The following is a 23,439-nucleotide window of genomic DNA, read 5'->3' on the forward strand; positions in this document are numbered from 1 at the left end:
CGCCCCCTAGTGAGAAACTAGATAAAAACTCAGAGACAGTGAGAGAGTGTGAACGAACGATAGAAAGCCTGCCATGCAGAGCTCCTTATTTTCTTCTTCATATATGTTTTGTTTGTGAATGTGTTGAGTGCTAACTATAATAATGTTGTTTAAAATAAAATAAAAGTTAGCTAGCCGTTGGTTTTAATTCCCCCCTAAGCACCACACGTCACAAATTGGCAACCCAACGAGCGGCCCGATGAATAGATGCGTCAATCCAAGACGATAAGTAGTTTTTATATTTAGCTTATTAAATATAAATTTGATCAATCCTGATCATACATAAATATAGATTTTAACCATCCTGGTTAAAACTTTTAATATTATCGTTCGTTCAGAGACCGTCCTGGTCATTTCAAAACATTTTGATCAACCTGATCAATTTATTATGTTTTTATGTATAAAGATTAACCTAATCTTAAGAAAATCATATTTTTAATCAATGAAAATATATATTTACTGTGTTTATATCTGTATAAAAAAGTTGTAGTTTATTCTAAAATCTATTGTTTTTTAAAGATTTTAAAAAGAAAGTTAGGCATACAAAGTGAAACTCATTTCCCGAAAGCGGAAGTGATTGATTAATTCGTTTATTAGATGAAGAAATGTTTAGACTTTAAAGAGTTATTTATGACTTTGGAATTAGTAATTCTGAAACATTGTATAACTAACTGCTTTTAATGATGGTAGATGTTTAAATGAAATCATCTCCTTATGGTTTATTGAATATTTAATTACGTATTAGTAAAGTTTTATATGTTTTCTGATTTTATATTTGGCATTCTGTTTTATGATTAATGAAAAAAAAAAGAGGTCAAAGTAAAGTTGTGAAGAACTGCTATATGAGTAATATTTGTTTCTTTTTGCTTACATAATTATGTTTTATGTGCTATTAATGATACTAACGATTTAGCAAATATTCAGAATATTATTTTAGAAAATATCTTATTTTCTATGGTGAAAAGATATGGCATTTTAATGAAAAAGCAAATTATTTTGTCACTTAGAAGTTTAGTTATTAAGCGTTGAATCTGCTTTTATGCAAAATATTGAATATATTTTACTGCAAATTTAAAGGGTATAAAATTTCAATTTTATGGTAATATAATTCTCAATGAGGTTTTATGTGATAAGTTGTTGCAAATTTTCAATTATGTTCATTATTTTTATAAGTGTTTTCATCAAGCTTATAATTAATTAATTGAGTGTTTAACAGCAACAAAAAAATCATTAGTATTTATAGAATTTATATCATTATTGTTAATATTGATTTTAAACATTGTTTATGGTTCTAACTGTTTAGATTTCATATTTGAGTGGAAAAAAAATTAAGGTGGTGATTTTTTCAAATAATTAATTATTTATCGAACTAAGACTGTTAAATTACGTTTGAACAATTTAAGAATCGAACAATTTTAGTTAACATTTTTGCACCAAACGTTCCCCTTTCTTTGGTTCTGAATCATCTTCTGAAATGGCATTTCTTGGAAAAGGAAAAAAAGAAGACTTGCGACTTCTTGCCTCAGAGCTTGGCCTGACTGTGTCCGATAACTTAAAAGTAATTAATCTTCGAGAACTAATTCTTAAAAGTGAGAATTACGAGGAAGAGCTAGTGAAAAATATGCTCACTATTATTATCGAAGATCGCCTTAAAGAAGAACAGAAAGCTGAGGATGGAAGAATATCTAGGGAGAAAGAAGTTGAAGCAGAAAGACTTCTTAAAGCCCAAGTAGATGAACAAATTCGGTTAGAAAAAGAACGGCAATATGAACTTGAAAAATTGAAAATCCAGCTCGAAACGCAAAAGATCTCAAATGCTGTTGTTTCTGTTTCCACAAATGACCCAAAATATGAACTTAGCAGAATCATTCCAAAATTTAATCCTAAAGACGATGAAATAGGATTGTTCTTAATAACTTTTGAAAGGCAGTTGAAGTTTATGAATCTTCCAGAATCATCTTGGATACCATATCTCATTGGTTCTTTACCAGCTGACATATCACAGTTACTTGCTAGAGAAGATGAACAGGATGCTAAGAATTATCATAAAGTGAAAGAAATGCTACTGAAGAGATTCCGAGTCACTGCTGATAAATTTAGACAACTATTCTCCCAACATAGAAAGAGTTCTGATACGACATGGAGGGATTACTTCTTCGAACTGGCTTCTTATTTCGAAGGATGGACAAAGGAACTGAATATTACCACATTCGATCAACTCAAAAATTTAATAATTACTGATCAGATTAAAAGGAAAGCTCCTCCAGATATCAAGGACCATTTCATCGATTCATGGGCAGATTGTGTCAATCCTTTAGAATTAGCCGAAAAATTGGATACATACGAGAATATACGTCATGTAGTGAAGAAACAAGTGACTCCAACTCAAAAGAAAGCATATCCTAGAGAAGAAAATAGAAGAACCACTTCAGATAGAAAGTTTGGTTCTGAAGTAACCAGACAAGAAAATGTTCAAAGTCGTCAACCAAGGACGCCAGTATCTCGAAATTCTGCTTCCAGATTCGAAGGAAGAGTGCCACTTCAATGTTTCGGATGTGGAATGCCAGGAATAGTGAAATCCAAGTGCCCTACTTGTACAAGAGCTAAACCTGAAGATAGTAATGTTAATTGTATGAACTTATTTACAAATGGAAAAAATTTGAATCTCTCGAGTTTAATAATTTTCGAACTTTTTGGAGAAAAGATTGCTGTATGTGCCGATACAGGTGCTTCACACTCTATAGCAGGAGAAAAGTTATACGACTTTTTACGAAATCACGGAGTTGTTTTTGAGGACAAAAAGATTTCCTTGACTCTCGCTGATGGAAAACTTCACTCGATAGTTGCTCTGAAAACTGTCGTCAACCTGTGCATAGAAGGTGAAACAGTATCTACTGAACTTCTCGTTCTGCCCGATGCTAAAGGGAACGATACCCTATTAGGGAGAGATTTTCTCCATGCAGCTGGTATTGTGCTTGATGTTCAAAAAGGAACCTGGCACTTCAGTGAAGATCCACAAAAACAATATTTTTTCTACGTGAAGCCTGTTGAAAAGAAAGAAACTCCAAAAACTTTTGAATCGACAATCATACCTGAACCTACCACTAATGTCTACTTGAGAGATGATGAAGGGAAACATCTGACCCAGGAACAACGAGAAAAATTGAATTGCTTACTTCAAGAACATATCACCTGCTTTGAACCAGGGGGAGAGCCTACTCCTTTCTTGAAGCACAGAATAGATACTGTAAATAATTTTCCTGTATCGGTTCCTCCGTATCGTATGTCGCCGGCCAAAAAAGAAATTTTGAAAGAACAAATTGAGGAACTTTTAGAAAAGAACATTATTGAAGAATGTGAATCCTCTTATGCTGCTCCGGTAGTGCTTGTTGCTAAACCCAACGGGAAATACAGATTATGCGTTGACTACAGAGGCCTCAATGCTGTAACAAAACCGGACACTTATCCATTACCACGCATGGACGATCTTTTGAATGAAGCTACGCCAACATCATTCATGTCAACAATAGACTTACAATCTGGCTATCATCAAGTGCAAATGGATGAATCTGACATGGATAAAACTGCTTTTATTTGTCCATTTGGCATCTATCGTTTTAAGCGCATGCCTTTTGGTTTGAGAAATGCACCTGCCACATTTCAGAGATTAATAGACAAATTCCGAAGTGGCCTCAAAGATGTTTTTGCACTCTCATACCTGGATGACATTTTCATCCTATCGGAAACATTTGAAAAACACATGAAAGACTTGAAAACTATTTTTGAAAGACTTTCTTTATTTAAACTTCACGCAAATAGAGAAAAATGTCATTTTTCTTGTGATCGAGTAAAATACCTAGGCTTCTGGATTACGAGAGATGGAATTGAAGCTGATGCTGAGAAAATTGCTGCCATCCAAAGAATTTCAGTTCCAACTAATGTGAAAGAACTCTTGTCTTTCTTGCAGACTTGCTCTTGGTTCAGAAGATATGTTCCAAACTTTGCAGATATAGCACGACCACTTAGCAATCTAACTAAGAAGAGAGTAGACTGGTCCTGGGGACCTGAACAACAAGAAGCTTTTGAAATTTTAAAAGAACGCTTAACAACAGCTCCTATTTTAAAGCAACCTGATGGATCTAAGCCTTTTATAATACGCACAGATGCAAGTAACTACGCCCTCGGTGCAGTACTTCTCCAAGGAGATGGTTCAGAAGAGCATGTTATCGAGTATGCAGTCGTCTGTTGATCCCAGCAGAGCGCAACTATTCAACTACTGAACGTGAAGCATTGGCTGTAGTTTGGGCCTTAGAGAAGTTTCGAGGTTACATCGAACATCAAGAGATTATTATTGCTTCAGACCATCAACCACTTAAATGGCTTCTGAGCATTAAGACACCATCTGGACGCTTAGCAAGATGGGCTTTAAAAATACAATCCTTCAATCTAAAGATTGTATATACTCCAGGAAAAGCTAATGCAGTTGCTGACCTGCTCTCTAGGTCGATATATCCATATGAAGATCCAAACTGTGAAATGCAAGCTGTATCCATCAATATGCCTACAAGAAAATCAAGCGATATCCGAAAAGAACAACTGGCAGACGCAGAAATAAAGAAAATCATTGACTGTCTTGAAAGTAATGAAAAAGACGAAAATTTTGCCAACTTTATCAGTCGAGGATACATAATGAATGAGGGTATCCTATACCGCTATTCACCTGAAACTGAGTCGGACGATGCTCAACTCGTAGTTCCTATTCATGAACGTCAAAGAGTGTTGCAGGAGTACCATGACTCTCCAACAGCTGGACATTATGGTGTAGAACGCACTTACAACAAGATCGCTTCTAGATACTATTTCTCTGGAATGAGACAGTACATCTCTGAGTACATCAAAACCTGTGCAGAATGCAATCGATACAAACCTACGAACCAAAAACCAGCTGGATTACTTAGAACACCAATTTACGCTCAAAGGTTTGAGACTCTTGCAATCGATCTTTTTGGTCCACTTCCAGAAACTCCTACAGGAAAAAGATGGATCTTTTTAATTGAAGATACCAGTACCAAATGGGTGGAACTCTTTGCTCTACAGGAAGCCACAGCTGCAAATTGCGCTAAAACATTAATAGAAGAAGTTTACTTGCGTTACGGTTTACCCAGGAGGTTGATCAGCGATAACGGTACGCAATTTGTTAGTGCTGTTATGCAACAAACTTGCGATTTACTTGATATTAAGCAAGACCTGACACCTGTCTATCACCCTCGAGCAAATCCTTCTGAAAGGAAAAACAGAGATCTCAAGCCGAGACTAGCCATTCTTGTTGGTAACTCACATGATACGTGGGAAGAAAAACTATCCATGATACGTTTCGCCATGAACACAACAAAATGTGATACAACAGGACACACCGCCGCCTATTTACAGTTTGGAAGGGAACTCCGAACCACAGATGACGTTAATCATGATGTTAAAGCTGTCATTGAAAATAGTAACTTTGTGCCTGAAATAACACCATACCTAAAAAGGTTTGCACGTCTAACAGCTCAGATCAAAGAACGAGTCGAATCCAAACAGGATCAACGGAAGGCAAATTTTGATCGTCGTCAACGACCACTGTACTTCCAACCTGGTGACAAAGTTTGGGTAAACATCCACCCAATTAGTAAAAATAAGAAAAGTAGAAAGTTTATGCCTAGAAGAGAAGGACCTTACGTAGTTCTTACTAACCGATCTCCAACAACTTATGACATTGCCGATCCGGCCAGTCCAGACCAAACTCTGGGAACTTATCACGTGTCATCTATAAAACCTTATGTGGAACCCGAAGTGAAAAGAGACACTGGAGGACCTGTCGCTCCTATAAAAAGAAGGGGACGTCCCAGGAAAGGAATCCTGGCTCCTCGTCGAGACGCCATCAGAGCCAGAGGGGGAGTCTGTGGAGAAACTGGAACTAGTAACGCCCCCTAGTGAGAAACTAGATAAAAACTCAGAGACAGAGAGAGAGTGAGAGCGTGTGAACGAACGATAGAGAGCCTGCCATGCAGAGCTCCTTATTTTCTTCTTCATATATGTTTTGTTTGTGAATGTGTTGAGTGCTAACTATAATAATGTTGTTTAAAATAAAATAAAAGTTAGCTAGCCGATGGCTTTAATTCCCCCCTAAGCACCACACGTCACATAAGTAAAATTTCTACCACTTTTTACAATTTAGTTGCCTGTGACATCACCGCATATCTTTTGTAAGGAACACGACTTTAGCCTCAAAAGTGGTACCTATGAATTAATAATATTTGTTTGTTATTGAAAAAAGTAATGTCGATTATTTTTTCCGTTACAAACCAACATAATTTATCACATCGTAAGCGAAAATGAATTATCTCCTTCTTAATACCACTTTCTACGTAGCAGAGAAGTGGAAACTGTTAATCGGCACACAAATTATATTTTAAAAAATTCTAAATTGAAATATGTTATTAAATTGCATGAAAACTGTATCTTGTAGAGTGAAGCAGATTTTGAAATCGGCGACAAAAAATATCCCAATTTTTGGTCAAAAATCCTTAGAAAATAAAAAACAATTGTAATTCATCATAGCGTGAATAAATGCACATTTTGCATATCTGAAAATGATACGCGTTTTTTCGTGAACAGTTCTTTCAGATCGACCTAATTATCTGCATTTGTGCTTATAATTCAACCACATTTTAATTGTTCAAGAGCGATACGAGAACAGAAGAAATTTTCAGATCTAAAAGAAGAATACTTATCAACCAATCTTCTGAAATAAAAAAAAGTCCTTTCATTATTAATTAATATTACAATTTTTAAAAGAAAAACAAATAGACAACGTACATAAATAAATTCTTCTTTTAATTTTAAATATCCACCAGTCAAATATATCGCTGTCAGATACTTTTACTACATGCCTTTAGAGGTGGTTACCGTGTAGATTCATTGTAAAATTAAAATCCATATTAAATATATTTTATTTTCTGAAACGGTAGTTTCTAAAATTTAAACTACTTCAATTCTATTTGAACATTTGTCACGTAAAATGAAGCAGTATGTTTTTTTATTCATTTGAAATAATATTTCATAAAATGATTTAATAATTCTTGAAATGCAAAATTTTTTGAAAGGTTATCACAAAAATAGTAATAAATTGTAAATAATTATTTAAACCTACTTTTCACGTCTTTGGGTAAACGAATTTTTTAACTGTGTATAGTTTTAAGTAGATTCAGAAGCGTCAGAAGACCATGAATTGATTCTTCTATAAGGATACATCGCTGAACACTCACATTTATTACTGCTGGCAAAGATTCAATGAAACTTTGCCACTGCTGCGCCTCTTCAGCAAACCGATCATTACAGTCTTGTTTTATACACTACAGTTTCTGCAGAAATATTTTAGCTTTCTATACAGCTGTATCTGAAAGTCAGAGAGGTCAAATATACACACAACTGATGAAAATACTGATCTCTTCGTGGGCGGAACCATGCTTACCACCTGGATTCAGAAAGCACAGTGGTCACTGGTTAGGGGTGAAAGCGAGACCGAAAAGAGGAAAGGCTGGTAGTAAAACTATTTCAGTTATAGCTAGTTTTGGGGAGGAGTTTACTTATTCTTTTTTTAAATTTTTCAACAATATCTACTTTATCTTGGGAAAGAAGCAGTTTTATATATATGCCAGATTTATAAAAGAAATCTTGATAGTTACCGATATTTCATTTTTTTCGAAAAAAATGCTGGAATGAAATGTTTTACGTACCAGGTTTTTCTCTTTTCCGTCTTGCTATATAAGGGCTTTCACCCATGTCACTGGTTGAATTCCATATGACATATACATACCTGCCAACATTCACTCTTTTCGAGAATTGATTTTCCAAGTGGTAGTAAAACAATTACCGAAAAACTATCTTCCTCAAAAATATATTTATATTTTAAACAGGTGGAAATTCGCTAGCATAAAGACTAATGCGCTTTCATATATATTTGTTGTAATTATTTATATGTAGTGGTGGTCAAACTCATTTATAATTATTATTAAAATACAAATATCTTAGCGGAATAACATGAATTTCGCTACCACTGATTGAATTCCATATGACACATAGTAGCACCAAACGAAACTGAAAGTAGCTTTCTCTAAATATAATTAAATATATAATCCATAGTCATCTTAATATCTTCTCAAGGTCACGAAACCAAATGTTCTCTCTCTTAATAATTATTGAGGCTCACGCAAAATAGTGAACTCTATTATCTTTTATTTTTACGTCTCATAATTATTCAATATTTTCTATTCTCACAAAGCGATCTCTCGTCCCATTTTATAATTAAACACTGAACTTATACAATACTCGCCACATCAGCACACTACTAAAATAGCACTTACGTTTAGGCACGGAACTGAAGCAAACTACTGAAACAATTATCAAAATAATTTGAAGTTTTCCTAAGTTTGTAAATAGGGTTAGTACGACCTTTGATAATTTCTTGTCATAAATTTTAAACCCTTCCATCATCATACCTGCCAACTCTCCCGGATTTTGCCGGAGATTTTATTTTCATATTTAAAGTGGTAGTAAATATATACTATTTTTTCTTTTATAAATTTAATTTTTAAATGATTTTGATTACCACTATTCTTACAAAAATTAAGCTTATATATTAATATGCGTTACTGTCATGGTTGTCAACTTAATTTTTTTCAAATACAACGTATTTGTTTGCTTAAAATTGAAGTTTTAATTCCAATTTAATACCACTGGGAAAAATGATACTGGAAGGGATTAAAAGTTGGCAGGTCTGCATCATGTATTACTTTATTTTGAAGTTGTTTCACTCATGAATACTGAATTTTAGCTGCAAGCAAAAGGAAAATAATAGATAAGAATTGATTTGTAAAATCATAAAATAGATGCTTTAATTTACTTGTTTAAAATGTGCTGCGAAAGCAGCGCCATTAAATTAGAGTACGATGATTGGATTCAACTACAGAGCCACTGAGCGTGATTTTGAAATGTTTATTTGAGAGAATTTCGTCATTTAAGAGAAAGCGATCAAGGGGTCTATTTTTTAAATCCTCTTTGAGCATTTCAACAATAAAGATTTTGTTGTAATTAGTTGTGCATTTTGGTGCTTTTCTTATGAAATTGTGTATTTAAATTCATACGTGTTTCAATTCAAGTTTTTAATTTAAAATCAGCATACATGACTTTGTTTCTTATGAAATCTGTTAGGCTGCTCGTTTTACTGAGCATTTAATTTGGAATGGGTTTAGTTTTTTTGTTTTGTACTTTAGTTATGTTGTACCAGGTAGTGCAAGTATAGGTAAATATTTGTTTTATGTACGTTAAGTATTTGTAACGTTTGCTTTTAAGTGACATTTTTGGGTATGTATTTTAGTTTAATTAATGAAGGCTTTAGCACAGGGTTAAAGAGAATAGAAGGGCTAGTTCACTCCACTCTTAGAGCTGAAGCTACGATTTTCCTCCTCATGACGTCACTGTGTCCACAGATCTCGGAAGATCGCAAGCAAAGATATTATGATAACTTTGCATCTTTCTCTTTGTAAAAATAAGTTAGACTTTTTCTGTTATTAGCTTTGAAACTTTACGCAATTAACACATTATTTCCATTCATAAATATAGTTTAAAAAAACTTTCTTGGTCATTATATTAAAAAAATACCATTTTAAACTTATAAAAATATTTTACTAATTGGCGAAAATGACACTATAAAATACTTTATTTTAAAAAGTTCAGTTTTAACTTTAATTATTAAGAAAAATGAAAGCATATATGGACACTTTCTTACCTACACATTCTTTTATAACAATAAGTTGAGTTAAATTTAGAATCCCCGATTTTAAAATATGCCGTTAATAGCAATTTGTTCATTTTTAATCATTAGGAAACATCAACCTTAAACGCTAATTACTGAAACAAAATAATAATTTAGGTTCATAATGACATTAGAAATTTTACAATTGTTTATAGATAGTTAAATTTAAGATGATATAAATTATAAATATTTAAATTCAAGAGAATATAATTTTTAAATCATGAATATTTCATAATATTTAAATCATAAATATTTAGAATAAATACATTAAAAAAAATAAGTTATGAAATTAGGAGAATTTCAACTATACACTATATATTTTATTTATACTTTTGACTTACGTTTTAATTTTCTTTAACTTTATCCATTTTTTAATTTTTTTCACATGCTTTTCTTTTTGAAGTAACGAGGCGGTTTAGATAACGAATTTTTATAAAAGTTCTTAACGATAGAAAAAACTTATTGCTGTTTTATATTAACTGTGTCATTTCGGAATCCATTCTTTACATAGTTGATCATTTACTTTAGGGAACACGCGGAAAATTAAATTTTTTCCTTTTGTTTTTCTATCAGAATTTTTGCAAGTGGCAATCGCGCAAATTGGCATTTCGTTAATAGTTTTAAAATTTTGTAAATTCACGGCAAAAACTGAGGAAGGTCATTATAGAAAATAACAAATGTCTTAGAATATGTCACAAAAAGAAATGATCCAATATTAGTTAGAGCTAGTAAGGCCGAACGCTCTGTTCTAGAAGTAAAAGTGCGAGCTTTGCTCCAAAGTGACGTCACTAGAGAAAATCGGAGGATTGGCGAGGCGAGAGTTTTTTCAAAGGAGTGAACCAGCCCTTCTATTCTCTTTAGCATTGTTTTCAATGATATGGTCATTCCAATTTAAATCTTTATTTATTATATCTTTAACATTTTTTTAATTATTATCTATTTATATTTTTATTTATTTAGAAAAACTTACTATACCTTACTAAAGCGAATAATTATTTGCTTCGAACTTTGAAGAAGAGAATAACTTTTCATCAATTTCTCTTAAAAATTCAAACTATTTTAATATTATAATGTTCATAATAAATTAAACAAATTATAAAAATATTTTGTTAAAAATCCAAAAAAAATTTGAATTTCGAAATTTGCTGAATTATGCTGAGTAAAATATGTATTGGCTTTTCAACAACAAAACAAACGAAATAGTTAATTTTAATAAGCACTTGCTGTCTAAAATAAATTTCTTCTATAAATTGTACAAGTTCTCCAGAAAATCGCAACTCCAAATCGACACTCGCTTACGTCAGAAACCTAAAATCTAGTATGTATCAGTTATAGCATGTATATGTTACAGTGTGAGTAATTGGTTATTACTAATACTAACCTGTCATTATTAATAAGAACCAAACAAGCCATTTAGAGTGAATAATCAGTGAATTTATGACATTAACCGGCTGTTATTAATAATAACCAATGAAGTTTGGTCAAAGTAATTCTTTCGCTTTTTTATTGGGGATATTTCCGTATCCTGATCTATACGCGAAATACAATCGCCGAGGCACCAAATTGATTTTAGACTGAAAAAATAAAAAACATATAGATGTTTGCCGGGGGTCTACGAGTTATACCCTTCTCGTTGGTCCCTTTCTACGCTGTTTCTTTTCTTTTTTCTTTTTTAGTTTCTTCAATGATACTGAAAAACCTTCAGCTTAAAATTCGCAAGAAGCGGAGGTTAACTCTCAAAGGGCTAATATATCATTTATACCACAAATTGTAATTCATGCGGGAATTAATCTGATTTCTTAAGATGCATACAATAGTGGAATTTCTAAATAAAATTTCAGAGTCATGTTAAATAAAACTAAATTACAAATATCTTTATTTTAATTTGTTATAAATACGAAATGTGTGAACAAATAGCTGCCAACAAGTATGGTCGTTGGGAAATATTTTACAAAGTGTTTGTATACAAGATATAAGATATTAAGTATTTTACGAAAATTAAGCTACTTTAACTTTTGAATGCATGACTATATAATTAATGTATATTTTATATATATGTTTGAATTATCGATTTGTCATTAACTTATACAATGTAAGTTCTAAAAATGAAGATTTATACTTTAAAGCAGCGGCTCCCAAAAGATTTTGAATATCGTGGAGAGGTTGCAAGAATAGGATTTACTTTATCCATTTATGATTTTTGAACCTGTAATCATAATTATATCTTATCAGTAATCTGTAATTTATTTAGTATTTCTATAATTTTTAAGAAATTCATTTATTCTAATACATATTAAGTCATGATAAAGATATCAATTTCTAAAAAAAAAAGCATTAATATTTCCCCTCAATCTTTTCCATTTAAGATAAAATTACTTAGTTCATCAATGAAGAAATATGTTTTCCTGGTAACCATTCCATGCATAAACGAGGAAAATTAACCAGAACTGCAATAAGCTCACGAGCCCTGCGAATTTAACTGAAGAGCTTAGTGGAAGAAGTAGGCAAGTGACATTTTCGGAGGTTTTTAAATGTCAGGAAAAATAATATTAATGTAATTGAATCTATATGAGTAACGTTAAATGTTACATAATTGTTTTTACTTCTATGTTGTCATAAATAATCGACACTAGTTTTTAATATGCTTACAAGATATCTAATTCAAATTCGAAAGTGGTTTCGCTATTCAAAAACCTAAGAATTTCAAAATTATTATCTAGAAAAATAAATTCTTTCAGTTGTAATTTTCGAGTTAGTTGTGTTTCCTTTTAGTTGCCGCCCCAATTTTGAGTTTACCACAACCAATGTTCAACATCGTAGTCTTCTAATTTTGATCCCAATCCAGAAGACAAGGGAATTCCAGGATCAAGTACTGGGAAAGATCGGTCTTCGTGGAGGAATTGTCAATGGAACTAACCCTGATTTGCGTTACATGGAGAGAATAAGCATGAAGACTTCCCTAATCTGTCTACCACTGAGGATATTTTACATCACTACTGTAACAGAGATGCCAACTTGCTCCGGACAGCAAATATATATTTTAAAGTGGTAGTTTATCAATTGTGTTTCTTAGTTTAATAAATTCAATTTAGTGGATATTTATCCACCACTATTTCTAAATAATTCGCAGGTTTATATAATTCACCACTTTACAGTGCTTATGTCATCCTATACCTTTTAAAAAACAAGCAAAAATAGTCAAATATTCCTTTGTAGTTGTTTACCGTTTTTTTTAAATTATTTTGGCACCTCTGCTGTGGTTGGTAAACGCCTTCTATAACTGAAAGCCTCCACACGGTTTTTTATAGGTGGTCCTATTAGACCACTCTGAAGGATATCCACTTTCCAAACCAGTCATTTAATACAAAATCTAGTTAAAATAAGAAAGTGGTAGCAAATATATGACTAAAAATTTGTTTTATTTATGAATATTATTGGTTTGCCTTATTCACTTGTCAACCTCTACAGATTCAATTCTCAAATATATATGATGAATTTTTCTCAATTACTGTTATAAAAGGTTTTAGGTTCATGGGCACAACTGGTTCACTTTTTAAGCAGTCTGCGCGGACTTCTTATGAAAGACCGTGTGGAGGCTTTCTGATGTAGGAGGTGATGGATTGGTGCGACCGAGCGTCTAATTCGTATCGACCAGCTACCGTTGGAATTCACCTCGTTGCAGGGTGAACACTCTATCCCTAGTAATACTTTTTCACTATTGTATACTATAAATTGGAGAACGTAGCCAATATGCTGCATTTTTTTTTTAAATACTACTCTTTTTTAGCATTTTGCATGTCCTAGCAATAGAGTGGTAACTCTTTTGAACTAAACTTTAATTAACTTACCTGACGCTGTGATTCAGTTTGCCTCTTAGCGTAGAATATAAAGTGTGAAAGAAAGCATTTTTTATGATATTATATAGTTATATAGGTTCGAAAACCAATAAAAATGAATTATAGAGATAATCTTTATGATATTCTTTCAAAAATATACTAAAAGTATAGGCTGAAGACGTTACTATATTTGTTTTAATATATCTTACTACAGATAACTATATTTATTTATGTAAACAAGTGGATTGAAACAACTGTTATACAGCATTGTCTGGATCATTTTTATGAACATACAGTTTAGTGTTTCAATGTGCTGCCAAATAATATATATTTGCTAAAACAGTGTTATAAAAATTTTTGATTTGCGCCAATTATTTGATTATAGCTTGAAATAGTTACTAAAAGTTATATGTAAATAATATCATTGTTAATTAAACTGATTGTATGTATGTAAAACTGAAACCATTAATCGATGCGCTATCACTTTATATCAGCGTTAAATTTTCTTTTTTGTGAATTTTGCAAAGAAATGTAAACCTTTAGCTTAAGGTATAACTGAATAGTTTTTAATTACCACTTTTTCCTAGGAATTATTCATTATATGATCTCTTTAAATCTAAGTAATGTACTGCTATGATATCATTGTATATACTCATGTTATCATTATCATCATCATTTGTTCCCCCCTTGTAATATACTCCCCTTTATGTTTAATAAACGGGTGAGCCTAAAAAAAATGTGAAAACCCTTTTCGGATGCATAGGAAAATTGACCCCCAGGAAATATGGACTCTAGTGATATCTCCATGACTTTCCACAGGCCAACAGGGCGATAGGATCTCGGAACTAATCCCCCCCCCCCTTTTTTTTTTTTTTTTTTTTTTTTTTTTTTTTTTTTTATCAACTTTTAGATCTTCTTCAAGTTCTCCCTAAGTCTACTTAGATATTTTTTCATCACTTCATGTAAAATTTTTTCCACCTGAAGAAAACTTAGCTCATCAGGCACAACAACTTTTATACTGGGGATAAACACAATTGTGTAGGTGCCCCAAAAATTAATGTAGTTCCAGTGCTATGATATCAAATTAGATGCTATGGAGGAAGTATGTGTCACGGATTAGATGCGGTGATGTCACTTTAAGGAAGAGTTTTTCGAAATGATGCCATGCGAAAACGCTGCCGATAACTGATGCTGATCATGCTCTACAGACGTTCTCTTCTCCCTTGCGATGCCGGTTATGCTGAATTGATGCTGATTATCCTGAACGTTACGAGGTGAGTGATACAGATTTTGATCTCGTCAGGTTCCTGAGTCGGGAGAGACAATACTGACAACTGGCCATTTTGATGTCTGGATTTTGAGCCCGCCATTTTGTTTTTTCAAGTCATGCCGTATCATAAAACAGCTCGTGGTGGAAAGGTCTCACTCTCCATTCGTAATTCACCGTCGCATTGCAAAGAATCCACGTCATTAGAAGAAATCATTGCTACCTGTGGGATATCAAAAAAATACTTTCCACCAGTTGAACACGAACATATTGACGATCTCGTAGAGTTTTACACTCAGTTTGATACAGAGGAGCTGATTGGTTTAGATAAATTACTTAGCAAACTGCTCATTCAAATAAGATCAAGTTACTCTGGAGACTATGAATACTCCTACTTCCTAAAACTGACAAATGCAGCTTATCACGTCAGGTGGAAGAGGAAAAACTTTCAAGCGGAAGAAAACAAGGAGATGAATAAAAACTCCATTCAACTCGAATCAATAATGACTGAAATTAATCCAAGCACTGAAGACATAACCATGGAAAATAAAGATGAAAACCTGAATACAACACCGAATACAGAAACAGACACGGACATCAATATTAACAATAGCACAGAACCACTTGCAAAGAAAAGAAAAAAGAAGAAGAAAAAGCAAAATGCAATCAAAACAATTGAAGATAATTCTACACTCATATCTGCAAACAGCTGTCCTTCTTCTAGCCAACATAATTCAACAGATGACGTCACTATCTTGCCGACAACAAAACCTAAGGAGGATACCGACAAAGTACGGGATCCGCCCAGCAAACCTGAAATAACACTGCAAGCCAGATATATTAAGGTTTTGGTCCGGGGCCTGCCTGTGGACTTTGATACAGATGCCATCAATACAGAGTTACAGAAAAACAGTATTGAAATCTTTAAAATTGTGCAGTTTAAGAAAAGAATGGGAGAGGCCTGTCGGCTCCTTCCACTTTTTCTCATAATCCTAACATCAACGGCGAATCACCAAAGAATATTCGAAGTCAACAACATACAGCAGATCCCGATCAAAATCGAACGATTTCGAGGAGGTCGAGGACCTATACAATGTTACAACTGCCAAAATTATGGACATACACAAAGCCACTGCAATGCACCTGCAAGGTGTGTAAAATGTGCTGAAAACCACAGGTCACATGAATGCAACAAAGACAGAACTACACCTCCAAAATGCTGTAATTGTTACAAAAGCCACACAGCCAACTATACTGGGTGCGAGACCCGTCCCAGCAGAAGGAGCCCTCGAACAACATCATATTCGACGCCTAAACTTGCTCATCGATTAGTGTCATTAATCAAAGAATTACAGGAATTGCTCAAAAATGAAGAAGTGCTCCGTCTTCTGCGGGGGATCATCGGGGAAACATCTCAATCCCAGTGAGTTCTACTTTTATTTTCAAGACTCTCAAGTTAAATTCACTGAACTTTTCACATCAGACTTTTACTTAAGTTAAATTAAATTACATTAAGAATTATTTTCTGATAATATAACCAATTTATGCATACATATATATCAACTTTGCATGTTAAATTCTTTTGAAAATTCTATTGTATTTAATGAGCAATACTTCTCTGATAAAATATATTCACTGCATTTTCTCCAAATATGTTATTTCATCATGTATCAAGGTATGATTTATCTATATTCATCAATTATGCCTTTCATTTTTCAAAAATCAATTACTGTACATATCAAATCATGTTTTATCTTTATTTTTAATTTAAGTCTATGTCGGAGCTAATAGAGTCTAGTGGACTGTAACGTTTGGTAATTTTTTATTGAATGAGAAAAGAATGTTAGAAAGCTACGCTTGGCGCATTACAATCTCGCCAATGAGGGCGCGGACATCCCGGCCCCCATTGAAATATTCTGACATTTGAATGTTTCAATAATCATAAAAATAACAACAATAATAGAAATAATAATAAAAATACAAATTTAAGCAATATTAATACAATTATTTTTTCACATTTTGAATTCAACATATAAATTTAAGTATTGTTAACAATTGGTAATACAGCAATATTTGAAATGCTTCTTTTGAAAATTCCATGAGGTGTGCGTACGAAAACCACACGGACATTATCATCCTTACCGGTGATAATTTCAGAAATTCGTCCTATAACCCATTTACATATAGGTAAATTGCTTTCTTTTACCAGAACCATCATACCTGGTTTTACATTTTGTTTTTGAAACAACCATTTTGATCTTTGTTGTAAATGACTGAGATAAGAGTTACACCAATTTTTCCAAATTGTTTGAACAATTTTTTGAGTTTTCTGCCATCGGTTAAGCAAATTTTCTTTAAAATCAATCAAATTTTGCTCAGGAAGTGCATTAATTGCTCTTCCAATTAAAAAATGTCCAGGAGTTAAAATTTCATAATTTTCTGGATCAGATGACATAGGAGAAAGAGGACGGGAATTAAGAATACCTTCTATTTGAATAGTTATAGTTAAAAATTCTTCAATTGTTAATTTCGTAGAACCAATGGTTCTTTTAAGGTGATATTTGAATTGTCCGACTCCTCTCTCCCATAATCCGCCAAAATTTGGTGAACGAGGGGGTAGAAATTTCCACAGTACTTGCTCCGATGAAAGGAAACCAGATAAATTATCTTTTTTAGCATTTAAGGGGTCACAGTACCCAAAAAATGACAAAAATACCAAATTTTTTTTTATTGCTTATAATAAAACTTCAAAGTATTTCAAATGTACAGAAAAAAATTCATCCCTCTATCTACATTTTTTAAAAAGTTATGAATGATTTTAAATTGTTCTAATACAGAAACTTGCTCAGCAGTCTGACTTTAAAGTGCTTTTTCACATAGATGATAATTTTGAGTCTTCATCTTAATTAAATCCCTAAGGAATTTTTTCTATTTAAGATAAAGCTTTGAAGTAAACTTTTTTATCTTGAGAATAATACACTTATTTAAACTGTGCATGGAATAAGCATTTTATGAGGTATTACAATTTTTACGGCTTGTTATATATACTTAACAGGAATTTTTAGCCTTTTTTTTCTACTTTTTTAGAAAATAATCTATAAAAAATTTTCTAATTGAAAGATCAACAAATGAATGCACAAAATTATTAAGATAAATATTGCAAGCACTATGAAAAAAACTTTTCTTGAAAATATGATAAAATAAAAAAGCCTTAGGGATTTAAAAATTTAGAATTTTTCCAACTTTTTTTAAAATTTTAAAAAAATTAAACAGTTTAATTACTTTTTGAAGATAAATTATTGATTATAACTTAAATGAGCATGTAAAGCATGCTCAAAATGAATGATTATACCTTTATTTTAAAAAATTTTCGCAAAGGTACTGTGACCCCTTAAAGACTTTAAGAATTTGCTTATCTCCGCCGAAGCGCCAACAAAATTGGACGCATTGTCACAAGATATAGTACAACTTTTACCTCTGCGGGCAAAAAACCGTTTAAGTGTAGCTATTAAAGCACTAGCTGTTAAATCAGACAATAATTCAAAATGTACAGCTTTAGTGACCATGCATATGAAAATAGCTACATATACTTTGTTATATAACCCCTTTCTCTGGTTACGATATTTAATCCAAAATGGACCACACAGGTCAAGTCCTGCGTTCGAAAAGGGTGGGCTAGGAACCACCCTCTCAGGAGGGAGATCACCCATTATTTGAGAAGAGACTGTTGGCCTTATTTTAAAACACTGCACACAATCGTGCACAACTTGACGAGCTAATTTTCTGCCACTAATTGGCCAAAAAATTTGTCTTACCGTATTTAATAGTCCTTGAGGACCAACATGCAAATCTCTCAAATGAAAGTAAGAAAAAATAATCTTAGAAAGTTTATGACCAGGAGGTAATATTATTTGATGAACAGAATTATAATTCAAATTAGAATTGGTCAACCGACCACCAACTCTAAGCAAACCATCCTGATCTAAAAAGGGATTCAAAAATTTCAATTTACTATTTACAGGAACAGGCTTACCTTTTTTTAAGGCTGAGATATCTGCAACAAAGTACTCACCTTGCACCTGTTTTATAATAACATTTCTGGCTTTATCTAATTCTTCTACTTTGAGAGGACCCCTAAATTTATTCACATTTCTACAATTTGAAAGAAACCTAAAAATAAAAGCTAAAATTCTTATTAGTTTCATGTAATTATTTGAAAGATTTAAAAAGTCATCAATAAAGTCATTGTTGGTGATTGAAGTCAGTAGCAGAACTGGTTTCAGTTCTTTCTGAAAAGGTTCACAATCAGGAATTAAATCTAGTTCAGGTTCATTGTTTTTAATTATGTTCTCACTCAGGAACACAGGGCCTTTCCACCAAAGTTTATTGGTAGAAAAAACAAAGGCATCTTGACCTCTGGACAAAGCATCTGCCGGGTTAAATTCTGATGCAATGTGTTTCCAGAGAAAGTCCTTGGACAGTTCTTGTATCTGTACCACTCGATTGCTGACGAAAGTCTTAAGAAGATGGAGTGAGGTCTTGATCCAAGCTAATGCGATCGTGGAATCGGAGTACAAGATGACTTGATCGAATTTTAATTTTAGAGATGAAATAACTCGATGCACGAGTTGACACAATAGTAAGCAAGCTGAAAGTTCAAGTCTGGGGATACTTATGGTCTTAATAGGAGCCACTCTGCTTTTGTTGCAAATTAGCTGACTGGAAGGCACATTGGAATTGGAAACAGTTTGTATGTAGATGCAGGCACCGTAGGCCCTTTCACTGGCGTCTGCAAAGCCATGAAGTCGAATAATCGTTAGTTCCAGGATCATAATGCATCTTGGGATATGCAAAGTTTCTATGTAAGAAAGAGATCGTAAAAATTTGTCCCATTTTTGGTAGACGTGAGGTGGAATCATTTCGTTCCATTCACATTTTAAAAGCCACAATTGCTGCATGAATATTTTAGCACTGCAGATAACAGGACCAAGTAGGCCCAATGGATCGAAGATTTTGGCAATTTGGCTTAGCACTTCACGCTTAGTGTAATTCGAGCTTAAAGCCGTTGTGACATTGAAGTGAAAAGTATCCTTTCTACTATTCCACAGTATTCCCAGAGTTTTTATGGTAGTATCTGCACAATCTTGTTTGAAGGGAAACGATTGAGATGATTCCGTTGAAGTATCAATGGCATTACAACGCCATTTATGTAATTTCATTTGACCCTTTTGAAGGAGCTTAGTTAGTTGTTGTCTTAGTTCATTAAATTCCTCAATACTGCTTGACCCCGAAAGGCAGTCATCCATATAGAAATCCTCCATTAGAACCTTAGAGGCAATAGGAAAATCCTTTTCTTCATCGGTTGCAATTTGATGTAGAACTCTTGTAGCAAGATAGGGACTGGATGCACAACCATAGGTAACGGTTTTCAAATTGTACACCTTGAGAGGTTCCTCCCTCCCCTCTTTCCACAAAATTTTTTGATATTTAGTTTGCAACGGATTTATTTCGATTTGCCGAAACATTTTATTTATATCGGCCGTAAATGCGAAAATATGCTTTCGAAAACGAACCATAATTGTAAAAAGATCGTCCTGTAGGATTCCGCCTTTACATAAAAAATCATTTAAGGACATTCCATTCGTAGTTTTACAACTCCCATCAAAAACAACCCTTAATTTAGTTGAAGTGCTGGACGGTCGCAATACACCATGATGGGGTAAAAAATATCCTTCATCCGGAATTGAATCATCGCAAATTTCTTCCATGTGACCTAAAGATTCGTACTCGCTAATAAAACTAATGTACAATTCTTTTAATTTAGGATCACGATCTAAGCGATTCCATAATTGTTTTAATCTCTTAGACGCAATTTGTTTTGAATCACCTAATGAAATATTAGCTGAATATTGTTGTTTAATCGGCAATTCAACCACGTATCTACCATCTGTTTTTCGGTAGTGAGTATTTAAAAAATGCTCATTACAATAGTTTAATTCGTCATCAACCATTGGTTTATTTTCGTTTACGTGTTCTATTTCCCAAAAGGAAGTTAACGCCTTATCAAGATTTTCGGTTTCAGCAAGTAAAAAACACGAATCGTTAATTTTCTCTAAATTAGAATTAAAGTTGTTCGCAACTCCCGATACAACATGACCAAAAAACGTTTCAATTAATATTAATTTGGAATCTTTAATTTTAATTTTATTCGTACCCAATAGTTCGAAGAATAATTCTGCTCCTAAAAGAGCATCAATTCGTTTTGGTTTATTCCAATTATTATCGGCAAGTTTTATTCTTTCAGATAAACTTAAATTCGATATGTTTACAAATGTGGGTGGAAGAACCGCAATTTTTGGAACTATTAACAAGTCTAAATAATAAGATTTATTATTTTCTTCATTTGTTAACTCGGTACGAACAAATGATTTAGCTGTAATGCACGAGTCATTAACACCAGAAATCGGAACATTTGTTTTTTGTTTCTTTAAACCCAATAAATTAGCAGCTCTACTGCTTATTAAATTCGAACTTGAACAGCTATCTAAAGTGGCTATTAATGGTCTAAATATGCCCTGCCCATCTTTAATATAAACAACCGCCGTATTTAAAATCACGCAATTAGCATTTTCGTTTTTATTCGTAAACAAAGTGTTCGAAGGAATGAAAGGAGGGGAGAGGGGTGACAAGATGTCTGTCTCCCTTTTCTCTTCTACTGCTGTATCAAATGTAAATGACTCATTTCTCATATTTTCATGAAGTAAAGAATGATGATCTTTGCTTTTACAAAAGCAAGTGTATTTAGACATGCAAGGATTAGGAAAGTGCTTATTTAAGCATGCAAAACACAAATTATGAGTTTTTACTATTTCAATTCGCTGATTTACACTCATTCGTTTGAATTTATCGCATTTATAAAGTTTATGACTTTCCCTACAACCTAATAAACATGGGTTATTCACTTTCGATTTAATTAAATACATTTTCTCTGTATTTGGCCTTGAACTAAAATGGGGCTTCTTTCTTTCCTCTTTAATATTAAGACCTTGCATAATTCTAGAACGTTCTTCCAAAAAACTTAGAAAATTGTCTAGTTTGGGTATTTCGTTTTTCGACAATTTCATTTCAAAACTTTTTCTAACTTCTGGATCGAGTTTTTGGAATAAAATGTGCATAATCAATGTATCTGATAGTTCATTTGATTTAAATTCAAGCAAGTTTAACGCTCGTAAATTACATTTAGTGTTATCGATTAATTGCATGAGCTGATTAGGAGAGTCAGGAACTCTTGAAAAATTTAATAATTTATTAACATGGCAATCGATAACTGCTCGTTTGTTTTCGTATCTATCTTCAAGGGAAGACCATAAAGATTCAAATGTATCTTGGGCTGACTCAAGGCGTTTTGCTTCACCTTTGAGGCAACTTTTAAGATAGCACAGTCGTTGTGTGTCGCTCAACTCTTTATTATTTCCAATAATAGAATTAAATTGAATTTTAAAATTTTGAAATTCTTCATATTTTCCGGAAAAGAAAGGTAGGGGTAAATCCGGAATTTTATATATATTGGTACATGAAGCATTTGATTCCGTTTCATTAGGTTTATTATTATCAATTTTAGAGAGTAAAATATTAATCTTTACCTCTATTTCTTCGATTTCATCTTCTATATCTTGAGCAACATCTAGATTATCTTTCAGATCAATTTCTTCCGGAAGTAGCGTATATCCTTTTATCAGTTCTGATATCGATGCTTGTAGTTCCATTGCTACTTTCAGTTTCTTTTTGAGAATGATGGCAGCGGCGCTTGCATCCTGCTGCGTTGAATGTTCTTCCAAAAATTTTTGGATTTTGTTTATTTTTGTTTTAATTGCCCCACGTTGGCGATTAAGATTTGTTATTGAGTTAATTGTGCTCATATTGAGGCTAGTTCTGCTCCAGGTCGCTAGGACCAAAGATGTCGGAGCTAATAGAGTCTAGTGGACTGTAACGTTTGGTAATTTTTTATTGAATGAGAAAAGAATGTTAGAAAGCTACGCTTGGCGCATTACAATCTCGCCAATGAGGGCGCGGACAGTCTACAATCAATATTTCTAGTGTTAAGTCAATTTGTCATATTAAATTTCATTGTTTTATTATTTCACAAACAAACGGCTTAATTTTTTTTTATGGTTACCACAATGTATTCGAATGAACTTCAATGTATGTCACAATTAAATATGTGCTAGTTAAAATATAGAAATTTAATTAGTGAAATATGTATCAATTTATGTTATTATTTATTTATGTCAACTTATGTATATATATGTCAAATTATGTTTATATTTATATATATCAACTTAGATTCGATGAATCAGATATTCAAATGTTATATTTACTCAAGCAAAGTGCTTGTTTTTCTATTAGCTACCACATCGACTGCTAAATTCAAAATGTTATTA

At 32.8% G+C, this 23,439-nt stretch overlaps 1 protein-coding gene across 1 annotated transcript; it reads right to left on the minus strand.

Moving 5' to 3' along the window:
• Positions 1-6,252: 6,252 nt before the first annotated feature.
• LOC147810744 (uncharacterized) lies at positions 6,253-22,917 on the minus strand. The gene is made up of 6 exons (XM_087162059.1): positions 22,642-22,917; positions 21,213-21,825; positions 19,268-21,110; positions 19,071-19,150; positions 18,814-18,980; positions 6,253-6,318 (listed from the first exon to the last, which is right to left on the minus strand). Exons 1-6 carry the CDS (start codon positions 22,915-22,917, stop codon positions 6,253-6,255), a joined length of 3,045 nt encoding a protein of 1,014 aa, XP_087018185.1.
• Positions 22,918-23,439: the final 522 nt, after the last annotated feature.

The sequence above is a fragment of the Parasteatoda tepidariorum genome, chromosome 4 (assembly GCF_982258835.1).
Source record: "Parasteatoda tepidariorum strain Cologne lab strain chromosome 4, Ptep-v5.0, whole genome shotgun sequence".
In the NCBI taxonomy this organism is placed as follows: Eukaryota; Metazoa; Arthropoda; class Arachnida; order Araneae; family Theridiidae; genus Parasteatoda; species Parasteatoda tepidariorum.